Source organism: Aspergillus multicolor, assembly GCF_047715735.1.
Source record: "Aspergillus multicolor strain CBS 133.54 unplaced genomic scaffold BDW74scaffold_11, whole genome shotgun sequence".
In the NCBI taxonomy this organism is placed as follows: domain Eukaryota; kingdom Fungi; phylum Ascomycota; class Eurotiomycetes; order Eurotiales; family Aspergillaceae; genus Aspergillus; species Aspergillus multicolor.
In genome coordinates this window covers 317696-333154 of record NW_027395962.1, presented here as the reverse complement: position 1 = coordinate 333154, position 15459 = coordinate 317696, and the positions used below count along the sequence as shown (strand labels likewise).

Here is a 15459-nt window from a genome sequence, read left to right as displayed (position 1 = left end):
ATGCCGCTGCCTAAGGAGGGCGAGAACAGCGCTGTTAGCAGCAGCAGCTCGCAATGAGGGCTCTAGCGAGCCCATTGTTCCTCTGCTGCTTGAGTATGGGGCGGATTGCCGGGGTGAGGATGGGTTTTCGGTACTTTCGACGGCGGTGGAGAGGGGGGATGTGTCTTTGTTTCGTCTTCTGGTTGATCACGGGGCGCCTCTTGAACCGTCGGAGTTCCAGAGCAGGACGTTGACCTTGACGGAGATGGCTTGCTGCTCTGGTCAAACTGCAATGCTGGACATGTTGGTGGAAATGGGGATACAACCGAGTGAGCGGGATCTGAAGAGGCTGAATTCTCGGCAGGCTGTTAGGTTAGTAGGTGTAAGTTCGCGGCGAACTAATCTATGGTTGGCAAGTAGAAAGTCGGACAATTTATTTCGGTATGGGTCCGGCTTTTATATAACTATTTTCTCAATCTTATCGCCTCCACATGAGATATTCCGGGGAGATGTGCTACGTCCTAAATAGAACAAATGTTGCGGTAGTACAGCAATATATTTACAAGTCTGAAAGGGGGTCTAGACTATAGCCCATGACACCAGAAGAACAGTCACACTAGATAACGGCAGCTTTATATTTGTAGACCAGCCAGCCACGGGGTGGTATAAACCAGTGTTATGCAGCAGACTCTATATTATAATGCTAGTCTTGTGTGAATACATAGTTCATCATAATTAGGGGACATATTCTAGTGCCATACCACAACGCTCGCGCTTAAGGGCCAAAATCAAAAACATCCAACACTTACCGGTGGTAGCACGGCCTTACCTATGTACCTTATGAGTCTAGCAGTTAGTCGAACTGACGGACTGTGCCTACCTTGTTCAACCGCACGGTACATGATCATCTCCAGAGTAACAAAAAGAAGCCTCAGGACGCGGGCTCCCGCAGTGGGGGTAGTACTAGTAGCCGCGGAAGCAGAAGCAGGACCAGTCGGGGTCTTGTCGCCATCTCCATCGCCATCGCCATCGCCATCGCCATCACTATCACCATCTGGGGCCGCAGACCCATCGACAGTGTCAGTCGAGGTGTCTACGTCCACTTTACTCTTGCTCCCCTGTCTCGCCTTCGCCCACGCCCACGCCTCCGTCTCCGCAACCCCGACACGCCTCTTCTTCCCCGGCACCTTCGGGCAGTTCGAAGCGATCTTCAGCGGGAGGAGGAGCTCGCGGCGGGCTTTGGTGCGAAGCTCGCGGCGATCCAGGTAGCGGATGGGCTGTGGATTGCCGGAGCTGTCGAAGTTGAAGCGGAGTTCGTCGCGGTTCGCGAGGCACAGGGGGACGTGCGGGTTGGCCGGGTCGAAGACGAGGTACAGGTGCGCCTCGTAGTCGAACTCCTCGCTCTCGCCCATGTAGACCGTGACGTTGGGGTCGTCGGGGTCGACGACTTGCTCTTTTGCGCCCGGCGATGTCAATATGGAGTAGCGGGTCGTGCTGTGGTCCCCCATGCTATTTGGGGGTGTTTGGCTTAGTTAGCTCTGTTCTGTGTGGATTGGATGGGGAAGGGGCTGTAGATGGTAGGGGCAGAGGCCATCAAGGGGCTAGAATAGGATAGGATGTGTTCTTGCCCATATGCGAGTTTTCCAGCCCTACTTACCCAAGGTATATATGGTGATAGGGGAGACGTACCGGATCCAGATCATGCTTGAGCCCATGCGTTTACAAGCCTCGCGGCAGACCTTTTCAATTCCTTCACAGCGTTCTTCGGTGTACGTGCCCTGTGTTATCCAGAAGATCTGAAGTCCTGGTTAGATCATTTGGCTTTGCGAGGGTAGTACCATATACGGCATTTTCAGGGACATGGCACATACCTGGGGGTCATCCGGCTCCCCGGTTCCGCTCCACCGCCAGTACCGCTCGCCATAGAGCCTGGTAACGGCATCCACGTAGCTGTACTGGTCCGTCTCTTTGATCGTCATTATTGCCGCCTTGGCCCTGACGTCGGACATCAAGAACACTCCGTAGATTTGCCCAATTGGTCGTCATTCCTACTGAGTGTGTTAAGTTGCTGCATGCAGTGAACAGTGTACTCAAACGGATTGGAAAGTCTGCAGAACGTATTTCCGATGCTGCATTCCCTCCATCTTGGTGCTTTCAGCGCCCTATATACTAGATATAGGTAATGCCACATGACTGCCTGCTTTGTTGTGTTTGTTGTTATCCAAAGAGTCTGCGACGAGGAGGGCACATATCTTTTAGAGGCTTTGATTGTGCTATGGTGGACAAAGCACTGGACCAGCCTTGAGAAGTGCGGCAAGGTCGTACTTTTATTGTTTTCGATTAGCTCAGTAGGATCGAGAGCCTCTGGAGAAAACCCACCATTGTTGGGAAACTGGAGTCGTGCTTTGGCTGAGGCCACGCAGGGATCCGGGTTCAGCGATGATGAGACTGAGTTTGAGTTTGAGAACGAAGCTTCGGTTGTGGAGATCGAGCCTGACGTCCAGGTCATGGCCAACGCCAGCGAGTTTGAGGGTTTCCAGGAGCACCAGAACGGCAAACCCTGTATCGTTGACGAGGCGAAACCGGATCCCGTGGATGTTGATGGCCTTGGCCCTCTACACTTGCTCTCTTCGGCCGCAGCCAAAGAGCAAAATCCCAACCCCATCTCTTTCCAGATTCCCAAAGAAGGCACCTGCAGGCCCAGCGCCGCCCCGGCCGCCACCATCTCATCCCGCCTAACAGAGCAAGACAAGTCCGTTTCATCTTCCACCCCCGTCCAGACTAAAGGCTCAGTCACCGAGGGCTTTTCGACCCAGGGCTAAACGCAATACCAAGCGCCGGCTCCTGTCGACCTTACTAGAGGCGTTCTTTTTCGCGTGAACCTCAAGTCGTGGCGGGGTCTAAGAACAACCAGGCTAGTTGGGCTTCTCCAGTCGCTGGGTCAGGCTTTTCGTGCCTTTTCATAGTGCCTTGTCATATACTTTGTCTTCCTGGTTTAATATCTATCTTTATATGTTTAGTAAGGCATTAATTCTGGTAGATTGCACACCGCATGCGGCGTTGGTATAACTCACTCTTCACCTTTCCTTTCCTTGCAACCAGGGATACTATACTAGAGGCTTATATAAATGTATAGAACATGTTGCGCGCGCACCAAAGCAGGTCATCTGGGTCTCAGTGTAAGCAACCTACCTCCGACCACGGTCTATCAGTCGCTTCTTCCAAGCCGTCTACATCGGATATTTTAATACCCATACCAGGGGGGGCAGGAGAGGAGACCACTAAGGGTATCCCAGCTCCACACATAAGTAAAAAATGAATGGAATTAAAATAGCTGGGTTAGAAAGCCCAAGCTTGTTAAATGTTCTCAATGGCCTTCATTCACCATACATCCCAGTACCATATCCAGCTATCTTCCAATTTCTTTTTGAAGCACAGACTCTATAGTACCACCATTGATAGAAGGCCTGCTTGTGGGGAAACCTGGCATAGCGAAACCACATCACAGCCGGGTCTGAAACATCACACAAGATCTCAAGCTAGATAGTGCTTTGGAGGCCTGAGCTCTTCACTAGCTGAAAAAAAGCGCCCAGAGATTCATTACAACCCTTGTGAGATATATTATAGGATGAGGTGCAGGGGCAGGCGCAGGGGCAGGCACAGGGGCAGGCAGCTCGGCAGTCAATGTCATGACTTCCAGTTCCTTGGGTACCAGGCCACGATAAGCGTCTTGTGGTAAGCGAACACCCTATCCAGGGCTTGGGTCGTCCAAGCTCCAAGTAGAGAGTTGAAGGCAAGCGCCTTTGATCTGGAAGACTTCGTCGAGGAGGGCAGCAATAGTCCTAATCCGAGGTCGGAGACACTCTTCATTCTCCGGGTCACGGTTCCACGTTGTTTCACAAAGGAATCCACTGAGCTCTAGATATTTCAAGTTGGAGAGAACAGTACCCATTGCATAGACAAGCCGCTCGGCGAGCTTTTCCATGTTGGGGCATGCGTGGAACTCGTAGATCTCTAAGAACTGGAGTGTAGGGGGTAAGTCAACAGAAAGGTCATTTCGTGCTAAGCGGGTTTCCACATCCCAGTCTTAAATGTTGACTAGATGCAAATGTTGTGGACGGAATTGGCTTGTCTACTTTGTTCAGCCAATGCTATGACTGCTAGAAGACCGCAAAAGTGCCGATTATACTGTTCGCTATAGACTCAAGTATCTCTGAGGGGTGCCGGAACGCTTCCGGATTAAGGTCCAATTGGACAAAACTGGGGAAATCCACCAACAACCAGCCGTACTATGCCGCGGCCGGCAGTGCTATTAGGACGAGTAATCTTCTCCAATTAGAGAAATCCAGTGAAGAGTTCCTCATAGGACTCGTCTGAGAAATCATCGGAATCACTATCGGATAGATCAACAGCTTGGCGTGGAGACGCGGAATGCATGGGTACTGGGCGCCGATAAAACTCGGAGGGTATAACTTTAGTACACCCGGGACTGGGATCATAAGAACGACAGGTGGCCAACTGAAGCCTCACTCCATTGGCTTGGGCGGCTGTATCTAGGATCGCAGCCATCCTCGTCATCTCTGGTGTGAGGGACCGTGGATCTTCTAGGTCGCCGGACCAATCTGTTTCGCAAAGAAACCCCTCGATATTTAGTTGTTTCAAACATGGGACAGAGCTTTCCATAAAACAGTGAAGTTGATCGGTGAGCTGTTCCATATTGGGGCATCTATGAAACTCAGTGATGTACAACATCTCGAGAGTCCGCGGTAGGACATTGGTCAGATCGTTTCTTGCAAATTCGCCTGCCGCGTCCCAGTCTAGGATATTCATAGCATCAAGGCTCAGCAGGCTCAACTTGGTAAAGTTTGTGAGGGAGCCAAAAAAATCATCGGCACTCGGACCAGGGCCACTGTATCCTGATGGGTTGGAGAAGGATATTGTTTCTAGTGTACTTTGATGCGCAGCAAGCGCCTTCCACATGACTGGAGGATTCCAAGGCGCATTCCGATCCTGAGGCAAGGCGTTCAAGCATATAAATTCCTCAAGCCTCGTGCACGCCCTGATCAGCGGGACAAAGCCCCTATGGGAGCTACTATCGAGGAGTCGAATTTTTTTGACATTAGAATAGCCACGAAGCTCCTGATCTGCAATGTACTGCTCCTCCTCTGTCCAATCGGCGATGCCATCGCATAGAATCGATTGCACCGATGGAAATGTGAACAACGGCAGAAGCTCGACTAGTCGCATGGGAGAGCTATGCTCACGACGGCGGATCTCGATGAGCTCGAGTCGGGTATATGCCGGTTGACTGTCGAATGGTTTCTCTTGACGTGCTGCTCGGCCTATCATCTTCACTCGATAGCCCAATTCGCCCTGCCATCTCACTTCGAGAATCTTCAAATTGGGTACAAGGGCCAGTAAAATCCCCCACCATGCATCTTCTTCGCATCTAGGGTATCCATAGCCTTTTAGCTCTTCTCTCCACTTTGTAAGCTCTTCCTCTGTGTGTGTAATGCGCTGAAGGGTAATACTGATTTGAGCACTGTCGAAACGCGGTTTTTGGCGACGCTTCAGGTACTTTCTAGGTATTGAGATAGACCTGACAGCAGCACCTAAGCTGGAGTCTGCCGCTAGGACGTGGACGAGTTGGCTCAGGGATGCGATGCACTGCGAGGCTATCTCGATGGATCTGAACGCTTCAGGTAGCAAAAGGCCACGGAGACTTTTGCAGCAGGCTGCCAAGTTAAGGCAATCCTGGGTGCTCTTGAGCAGTTTTGCAATTAGTATTAGAATTTCGACTGGGAGCGAAGTAAGATGGGCCATAGTTTCGCCTGCAAGCCAGTAGGTGTGATCTTGGTAGGGTGAAAGGGGTTTCTTCGATTGTTTGACGTTTGCTGCACGTGACAATGCCTTGGCCCCTTCCATTTATGCAGGGGTCCTAGCTGTGCTGCTGTACGGACCTGTCCCCGCGTGATCTCAAGGCAGGTAGAGCATTCTCAGATACACTACGCTCTAGTGTATCTCTACACCTATTTCAGTCACACTAAAGAACAGAAACCTTGTATGTTTTCTTGTCTCCACTAGAACCGCGACCCAGGGTGCCCTTCTCCCTGGTCTTAAAAAATATTTTTTTGGGACTTTTCTAAACTCTCTTACTGAGACCTAATCACAACCGTGACTTCACTGTGATTTCCAAATGCCACCTTCCAGCCCTCTCGCTCACCCTCATACTCTCCATCCAGAGCATACGCCCTCGTCCCGCTAACATCCTCCACCCAAACAACAGCCGCCTCAACCTCCGCAGCAGTAGCCGGGGCGGAACTCGATTTCGTCGCAAGCGTCAGCGAGACCGTACCCTTCGCAGAATCATATTCAAACCCCTCAATCGCACCCGCGTCAATGGTGACAAAGAGTGAGAGCGGGCCGACGAAGATACGATGCTTCACCGCATCACGGGTTGCGACGATGATGCTGGAACTGTTCTCAGACAATTTGAGGCTACCCCCGTACGCAACGAAGCCGAGTTTTGGATCATCCACCAGATACACCGCGGAGCCGAGCGCAAGACCTAGAAAGTTGGGCCCATAATCACCGCTGTACCCGTCCCAAGCGAGCGTATCGGGCCATGAATGGAACGAGGCAGATGCGAATCCTTCTTCGTCGATGCTTGAGAGCGGACCGTTCATGCCGCCGTATCCTACATGCAGAAGATATGTGTCTTGAGGGTTATGGCGGAAATGAGAGAGCAGAGGTAAGGCGTTTAGACCAGATCCGTAGTGGTGGATCTGGCGCTCGAAGCGTTGTAGCTTTCCTCCGTAACTTTTTGGGGCGAAGTTTGTTAGTTGATTCGAGTCAAATAGGAAATGTTGAGGCTCACATGTTATCCCAGTACCGACGAGCGTTGCCGTTCCAACCCCAATGCGCCACCGTCGGCATGTACCCGAGGATACTGTTGACTGTCTTGTTCACGAGCGCCTCGTGGCCGAAGTATCTGCTGGAGTCAGTCCTCTGTCCCTGATGGAGCCTACTTTGAAGATTGCATCGAACCTCGTCCAATAATATACCCCTTCCTGACCGGTGGAATCCCAGGCCTGCTCGCTGCCAAAGGGGGCAGGGAGAGAAGCCCAATAATCGACCCGATCCTGCATGACCGTTTCCAACTTTTGCACCTTCTCAGTATGGTTCTCGCGCTTAAGGTCGTTCAGCAACTCTCCCCAAACCGTTTCGCCCATCAAGCCCACCAATGCGTATCCGACATAGTAATAGCCCGTCTCGTCCTGGACATAGCATCGCATGACGGTCTCATACGCCTGGTTCAGGTACCATTGCCAATCGTGCACCGAAACAAGCTCAGGATATGCCCTGGCAACCCGGTACATCGCCCAATATGCAGCAGTGACATGCACATAGTTATACGCCCGCCCATCAACAGAGTACGAATCCGCGCGGTTCCAACTCCACCAGTTACCCCAGTCAATGGACGAGTCATACTCATAATCGGGGACATAGTCCTGCTGGTAGAAGAAGACACTCTTGCGGACACCATAGATGTCCGCGCTGGTATTTGTTGGGCCGGTGTGGTTATCGCGGACTTGGATGTCGCCCCATAAAGTGTGCTCAATGAATTGCTCTAGTTTTGCGATCTGCTCTGACTCAGGCTGGATGGACTGCTTCATCAACGTTGCTAGCCATGCACCTGACCCGCCTTCGTCCATGAGTCCCGCTATCCAGACGCGAGGGTCTTGCTTGACCTGTTTATCTTCGATGCGGTCGTAGCTGATCACAGAGGGAGCTCGACCGAAGGGATCCGATGAGTCGTTAAACCATGCCTTTGTGGTGAAAAAGTTTCCCAGCTTCCCAATCGCCTGGGAAGCATTATCCGTGATGTAGTAGTGGACTGTCTGGTTGACACCGTCGCTGTAGGTGACCGTCAATCGGACACGGCCCCAGACACCGGATTGTGGCCGAAGCTTCCACAGATTGTCCCCGTTACTTTTGGAAATCTCGAGCGCTTCAGCTGGTGTCGTCGTCATTTCCGCCACGGTCTTATTAGTGAACAGGTACAGTGACGCCTCCAAGTCTGCCGGGACAATGTACCCAGGAACACCAACAGCATACGGCGTGCCCGTCGCCTCAACAACATCTCCAATCCCACGGACGCCATTCTTCACGAGGGATAAGCGCAGTCCGACCGTCCAGCTGCTCTCTGGCTCAATTATCTTCGACCTCGGCTCATGCCACGGCTCGACACCTGCCCATTCGTTCTCAGCATGGGCCCTGGTAAGCGTCTGCCACTCATAAAACCCCTCAAACACCTGACTATGATACGGGAGTGCGCCATCCGTCGGCTCATCAAGGAAGTTCCACGCTTCAAATGGCGTGTCACCAAGTGGAGTGATGACCAGCGCAGCACCGGTTCCGCTGGTCGGCGTTACCTGGACGTACCCTCCTCCAAGACCAATATACGGATCGATGAGCGAGCACTTGGCCAGCGCTTCTTCGGCAGTATAGTTGAAGAAGATGCTGTTGAATTCGAGTGGGAGGCCGAGACTTCCGATTTCCACGGATTGGTTTCCAGTGTTCGTAAGGGTGAATGTCAACCCAAGGTCGCCGTGAACGTCGGTCCATTTGCGCGTGACTTCGAGTGGAGAAGAATCAGGGAGCGTGTTGGCAAGGTTCGCTTCGCTGAGGGCCGAAGTCGACGAGGTTTCGTTCACGGCCTTTCGCGATGAGGCGGTGCTCGCGTCAATCCAGTCGCTATTTCCGACACCTCTGTAACGGAAATTGATGTCCCCAACGTGATACTGGCCATCGTCTGCACGATATTGCAAATACTGCGAAGGCGAGAAGTCGAACTCTTGTCCCTTTGGTCGAATTGATGCGAGGATTTGAGAATCCTGCACCAAGCTCAGGTCGAAGTTGGCAGTCGATAGGTTCTTGTAGCCATTTGACAGGCCTAGGGTATCCTGAGCCTGGGAGGATATGGCGAGGCTCAGGAATAACCCAGCTGCTAAAGCCTTCATGGTATCCTGTAGGTTTGTTAGTTTGTTGCAGAAATGCGAAGGGGCTCGGTGGGGATTTGTACTCGGTCATGCCATTTTACAGCTCCTGCCTTTCTCCTTATTGCAAGGCCTTCAATTGAGGGGTTTTAGATTAGATAATTTAATTGCGCAGAGATGATCATGGACCATTTCTTGCAAGGAGATACTAGAGGTGGACCACTTAGGGCAAGGACGCTGAGTTAGTGTGGAGTACCTCCACCGGTGTTTTGCCTACAACAGCACGGGCATGCAGGGCTCAGATACCCCGGATGTAACAGTCGTACCTGGTAAGATGCAGGGATATGAAACGTTGCTTACGGGCGTAGTGTGACCATTTAGCAATTGTTATAAATCGTGGCAAATCCGGGTCGAGGATGCTTTACCCCAATGAGTTTACATCATCATCATGATGTAGATAAGTTTGAGGACCAAATCTTCGATAATATGTTCTTGTACTATGGAACTGTTCTGCCACTGCCCTACTGGATCTTCTCCGATAAGGCCAACATAGAGCGCCGGCATTTGTACATGTCCAGTCTTGACCCAGGGTACCAATGCATGCGTGCTTCAAACGCCTCACAGCCCTTCAAAGGATATCAGACCCCGACTGTATCCCGAGTCTCCTTCGCATGTACTGTCAGTTCTTTCCATTTCATCTTCGAGACATTGGGAGGATTATATGTTAACTCGAACCCGTGGTGGCGGATCTCATCCTTGAGCTGGTTCAAAGTATCCCACGGGTACTTTTCCCTCCTTACTCCGAAGATCAGTACATCGGGCCCGCTCATGGTCCTTTCCAGGTTAAGAGCGAAGTATATGTCAACAGTCTTTAGCGATTTCTTCCATGGCGGTGCCTTCTTCCGAACCGCTACCTCCACAGTGGCTTTTATAAGAGATTTGTGCTCATCTTGGAGGTTCAAAGAGTGTCCGGTACGCAGACCGTCAACCGAGAAGTCGAGGGTGATTATTCTCAGACGCGGACCCAGCATGGTCTCCAGCTCCTTGGGAGTATGATGACAGCCTCTGCTGATCAACTGTCGCACTGGAAGAACGACGCGTTCCAGCTGCCGGAATCCAGCTAGCTCTGGGCACTCTTTGTTTCCATCGGATATAACAAAACTTGTATCAAGCGACTCTAGAGTGTTTTTGTGAATGGACAGAGCTTTTATCACCTTGCTTGAGTGCAACCTCAAATGACGCTTGGTGGGACATGGGTGCTCCCCGAACCTTTGGCCACTGAAGTGAACCAATAGCCAGGGCTACCTTATCAGTTTCCCAATTACCTAAGATGTCTCGAAAGAAACGTTCAGATTTAGAACCCGTATATTAGAGGAGTGGTGGAACTCGACCGAAGAAGTATACCATTAGCATGTCTTTCAGGCTAAGTCAAGTCAAATTGAGTAGTGACTATACCTTGTGAGTCCCAATCACACAGTTGTCTTCTTTGCAATGTCCATCGAGAGTAAGAGTGGTCAGGGATGGCACTTTATCCAAAGCTCCCAAAAGTTTGGACAAAGTGAAAGAGCCGGTACAAAGATGAAGAGTCTTCATCTTACGCATATACTGTACTAAGGTCTGAAGTACCTGGAAGGTCGCTGGATACAAATCTAGATCATGTCCAGGGTCGCGAATCTCAATTAGGCTGAAAGAACGCACGTTCAGGGAAGCAAAAAGCAGATCGTCAAGCATGCCCCTATCTTTGAGAGTCAACAAGCCCAGATGAGACTTATGCAGCGAGAGACTTCTTGTATGCTCGAGTAGGCGGGGCTTCCGGGAGAGCGTGTATTGGAGTCGCTGAAGAGGCATGTTATCGACACTATCAATCAACGAAATGGTACAGTAAAGCTTCGGGACTGCGAGGGTTCTGATGGCACGGCAAACCAACGCCGTTTTGGCTAGGGCAGGCACTGGCAGATAGCTCAGAATCATGTTCATGATCTTTGAAGAGAGGTTAAAAATTGCCGCTCTTTCAAAGGTGGTGTGGAATCCATAATGCTGGTCTCCAGGTGCTAGGGAACGAAATGAGGTCAGGTGAGGCCAGAGTGATCGACTGTTCAGGTGAAGGTGAAGGGACGAAATCTTTGGCCCATGAAGGTCCAGTAGAGGAAGAAGTGTTGGATCTAGAGATTCTAGGGCTACATCACATGACGGAGGGATAACACAAGGAAAGTTCATTTTGCTCATAACATCTACCTAGATAACATTATCCCCTCAACCAGGGACAACTACAGATCAACAAACTCCCCTCTCAGCGCCTCATCGCCCTTCAACTGCTCCAGGTACTTCCCAACCTTATCCGTCATGACCCCAATATCAAAGCCAAAGAACTTATACGCTGCCTTTCCAGGAAGACTGTGTCCGAACCGCTTTACCGAGATCCCCGCATCCGCGTACCTCTCCCACCCGTTTGGCGCGTACGGCTCAATCACGACTGCCGGAATTCCCTTGTGCCGTTGCAATACACCACGTCTATATTCAAGAGACTGCTGCTCAAACAACCGCTGGCAAGGGAAACTGACGACCCGCGCAGTGATGCCCTTCTTCTCCTTCAGCTGTGCGGCGACTTCAAGTGCGAATGAGAGCTCGGCACCGACACCGATAAGAGTTACGCTTGCGTCAGAGGCTTCTTCGAGCACGTACGCGCCCTTCAGGACACCATCGCGGCGTGTCTGTTTGAGTTGGGGAAGTGTGTGGCGGGATGTGGAGATAATGGTGGAAGACTTCTTTGCGTTGATGGCGGCGATCCAGGCACCGGCGGTTTCTTCGCTGTCTCCTGGTCGGATGAAGAGGAGGTTTGGCATGGCGCGGTAGAGGGAAGCAAGCTCAATAGGCTGGTGTGTTGGGCCGTCTTCGCCCATGCCGATGGAGTCGTGGGTTGCCGCGTGGATGACTTGAAGGTGTTGCAGGGCGCCCATGCGGACGGCGGGAGCGGCATAAAGGTAAAACATGAAGAAGGATGAGGTGATAGGAATGAAGGTGTTGGGGTTGAAAGCGGCCAGGCCGTTGGAGATGGCAGCCATGGCGTGTTCGCGGACACCATAGTGGATGTATCGGCCGGAGTAGTCGCCGTTAATGCCGCAGGTTGTTCGCAGGTCGGGCTATGATTGTTAGCTTGATCATAATCAAATGGGATTGAAACGCTCGGGTACGTACATGTTGGAAGTCAACTTTCCCCTTCCAGATCATGTTGACTGACGGCGAGAGGTCGGCAGTTCCCACCATGAATGAGTTGATATTTTGTGCGAGAGGGTTAAATACAAGGCCGGATGAGGCACGAGTTGCCGTTGGCTTGTCGGGGAATTCGGTAGGGATGAGCTTCTGCCAGTCGGCTGGGATTTCGCCGCGTAGGCGACGCTGGAACTCCTCGGCCAGCTCTGGATGTGATTCAGTGTAGCTCTGAACAAGGTCTTTCCATTCCTTGACCCAAGCTTCGCCCCGAGCAGGAAGGTCAGCGAAGAACTGGCGTACTGTCTCGCCGACAACAAAGTGCTCCTCTGGATTGAATCCAAGCTTGCGCTTCATATCTGCAACATCGGCGACACCGAAAGCGGCACCATGGGCAGCAGCCTGACCAGCAACCTTGCTGTCAAGACCGATTACCGTACGGATGTTGATAAAGGTAGGTTTCTCTGTGGATGCACGAGCCTTGGACAGCGCCTCCACGATACCCTCGACATCATAGCAACCATCCTCAATGTCAATCACGTCCCACCCGCAAGCGCGCATCTTAGCGTTGATGTCTTCAGTGTTTGTAAGGTCGACCGAGCCATCGCACGTAATCTGATTGTTGTCATACATGATTGTCAGGTTGTTCAGCTTCCAGTGGCCAGCCAGGGAAATCGCTTCAAGCGCGACACCCTCCTGCAAGCACGCATCGCCGATCATGCACCATGTGTGGTTGTTGACAATATCATACCCCGGTCGGTTATATGTGGCCGCCAAGTTCTTTGTCGCCATCGCCAAACCAACGGCGTTAGCGACTCCTTGGCCGAGCGGGCCAGTTGTGACTTCGACACCCTCGTGCTCGATCTCGGGATGACCGGGACAAAGCGCATCCTCGCGCTCGGAGTGATATGACTTGAGCTGTTCGAACGTCATATCCTTGTAACCCGTCAGGTGAAGGAATGTGTATTGGAAGAGGCAGGTGTGGCCGTTGGATAGGACGAAGCGGTCGCGGTTAAAGAAGTCGGGAGAGTGTGGTGCATATCGCATGACATAACGCCAAAGGGCGACTCCGATCGCTGCCATGCCAATGGCGCCTCTATTCCTTTTGTCAGTAACTCGTCGTGATTTGGTACAATTCACCTACCCAGGGTGGCCTCCGCCGAACTGCTGGCACAGATCGGCGATGAGGAGTCGGAAGGTCTTGAGGACGATATCATGGTGGCTGCTGGAGCCGTTCACCAGAGTGGCAGTCATCTTGAATGTGAATAAGGAGAAGAGCTTTGGCCTCGAAGGCAAACACAAGTCGGAAGACGCGCTTTATAACCACGAATGGAGGCAAGATTACCGAGTTTGGTAACCAGAGGCACTGCTCTCCGCATGGGGAAATTTGGGAGCTCCAGTCTCCTCCCCACACATCGGAGATTCCCCGGAGCCTCGAGTTTCCCTTCGTCAGAGCACATCCGTTTATTTGAAGCGAGCTGTTTCCACTCTGAGCATTTCCAGCTCCGACAGACTCTCACACTCCCGGCGCCATGTCGTACCTCCCCAATCCCTCCCTCCAAGTCACCGCCGACCACAAAATTAAGCTCGTCGAAGCTCCGGTCCAAGAACCAGGCAAAGGCGAGGTTCTCCTCCACATCAAAGCGACCGGTGTCTGCGGATCCGACCTTCATTTCTGGAAGACTGGTCGCATTGGCGATCTCATCTTTCATGGCGACTGCATTATCGGTCATGAAGCGGCGGGTGTTGTCCTGAAATGCGGGGAGGGAGTCACGGATCTCCAACCAGGTTAGCCGGCGCCACAAGACCGTGTGCACCACCATCATAAACAGGACGACAAGCTAACAAAGAACCAATAGGAGATCGCGTCGCCGTCGAACCCGGTGTCCCCTGCGAAAACTGCTTCCTTTGTGACGATGGCCGATACAACCTCTGCGAGGACGTCGCGTTTGCCGGCGTATACCCCTACGCCGGTACAATCCAACGATACAAGTCTCACCCAGCCAAGTACCTACACAAGTACGCTCTTCATCCTCCATTAGTTCCCCGCTACAAACGCCCAGCTAATATATGCCTTAAAGACTCCCCTCTAACCTCTCATACCTCGACGGCGCCCTCCTCGAGCCACTCAGCGTCGTGATGCGTGGGATCCAAGTCGCACAACTCGAACTCGGCCGCGGCGTGGTCATTTGCGGCGCTGGTCCAATCGGTCTCATCGCCGCCGCAGCAGCACGCGCCTCAGGCGCCCACCCCGTCGTGATCACAGACATCGACGCACCCCGCCTAGAGTTTGCGAAATCATACCTACCAAACATCCAAACATACCAGATCAACACGTCGCTCGACGCGCAAGGGAACGCAAAGGCCATTCGCGCCCTCTTCGGGCCGGACGAGTACACAGCCCCGGACCGTGTCCTTGAGTGCACTGGTGTCGAAAGTAGCATCTGCACAGCGGCTTATACGGCAAGGCGGGGCGGAGTCGTCGTTGTGGTTGGGGTGGGCAAGGAGATCATTAACAATGTTCCCTTCATGCATCTGTCGCTTGCGGAGATCGATCTCAAGTTTATTAACCGGTACCGTGATACGTGGCCGCGCGCGATTGCGTGCATGTCGGCGGGGATTTTGCCTGATCTCAAGCCGCTCATTAGCCATACTTTCCCGTTGGAGCGCGCGAATGAGGCGCTGGAGCTTTGTGCTGATAGGGGGCGGCCGAGCATCAAGGTTACTATTCTCGATGAGACGGAAGTTACATTGTAGATAGTTTACGTTGCCAAAGGGTTGCCAGGCGCTAATGAACAATATATACAATTCTCCAGCAGCTTCATTCGATGGTTCATGATTGAGCCCCTAGAAAGTGGTAGCTCGAAGTACCACTTTCCGGAATTGGCGCTATCGGAGCGAGATTCCACAGACTCGTCGCCTGAAGAGCCATGCTAGGTTACTATCGCTAAACAAGCAGAAGCAGACTAGGAACCAAATCTGTGAGGCAGAAGTGATGATCGTCGACCCTGGTCCCAAAATCGAGGATACCTAACCGCGTGACCGACAAAGCCCTAATTTTATGTCCCAGAAATCTATCTTGGTAGGGTCGGTCCTAGCAACCCTCAAATCCTACGGCTGTTGCAAAAAAATTCAATGATGGATGAAATGTTCCCACCCCTGGTTGGAAGACCATCAGTGACGACTGGATGCTTACTTGCCGAGGTGGGGTGCTTAAAAATATATATCCTCGACCGCAGCCCACCACACCGGCCAGTCTTCCTATCAACTCATA

The 15459-nt window shown here is 52.1% G+C and overlaps 5 protein-coding genes across 5 annotated transcripts; 2 read left to right on the top strand and 3 right to left on the bottom strand.

The window, feature by feature from the left end:
• Window positions 1–2168: 2168 nt before the first annotated feature.
• Window positions 2169–2801, top strand: BDW74DRAFT_177817 (uncharacterized protein; the record flags this gene model as incomplete). The annotated part of the gene is made up of 1 exon (XM_073728996.1): window positions 2169–2801. The coding sequence occupies one exon, from the start codon at window positions 2169–2171 to the stop codon at window positions 2799–2801; it is 633 nt and encodes a 210-aa protein (XP_073584173.1).
• Window positions 2802–4314: 1513 nt separating this feature from the next.
• Window positions 4315–5802, bottom strand: BDW74DRAFT_177816 (uncharacterized protein; the record flags this gene model as incomplete). The annotated part of the gene is made up of 1 exon (XM_073728995.1): window positions 4315–5802. One exon carries the CDS (start codon window positions 5800–5802, stop codon window positions 4315–4317), a length of 1488 nt encoding a protein of 495 aa, XP_073584172.1.
• Window positions 5803–6131: 329 nt separating this feature from the next.
• BDW74DRAFT_185011 (uncharacterized protein) lies at window positions 6132–9002 on the bottom strand (the record flags this gene model as incomplete). The annotated part of the gene is made up of 3 exons (XM_073730943.1): window positions 6132–6798; window positions 6857–6970; window positions 7027–9002. The coding sequence occupies 3 exons, from the start codon at window positions 9000–9002 to the stop codon at window positions 6132–6134; spliced, it is 2757 nt and encodes a 918-aa protein (XP_073584171.1).
• A 2243-nt stretch (window positions 9003–11245) lies between these two features.
• BDW74DRAFT_185010 (transketolase family protein) lies at window positions 11246–13439 on the bottom strand (the record flags this gene model as incomplete). Its single annotated transcript, XM_073730942.1, has 3 exons — window positions 11246–12118; window positions 12174–13281; window positions 13330–13439. 3 exons carry the CDS (start codon window positions 13437–13439, stop codon window positions 11246–11248), a joined length of 2091 nt encoding a protein of 696 aa, XP_073584170.1.
• A 278-nt stretch (window positions 13440–13717) lies between these two features.
• Window positions 13718–14942, top strand: BDW74DRAFT_177813 (putative alcohol dehydrogenase; the record flags this gene model as incomplete). Its single annotated transcript, XM_073728994.1, has 3 exons — window positions 13718–13973; window positions 14045–14204; window positions 14267–14942. The coding sequence occupies 3 exons, from the start codon at window positions 13718–13720 to the stop codon at window positions 14940–14942; spliced, it is 1092 nt and encodes a 363-aa protein (XP_073584169.1).
• Between the last annotated feature and the right edge of the window lie 517 nt (window positions 14943–15459).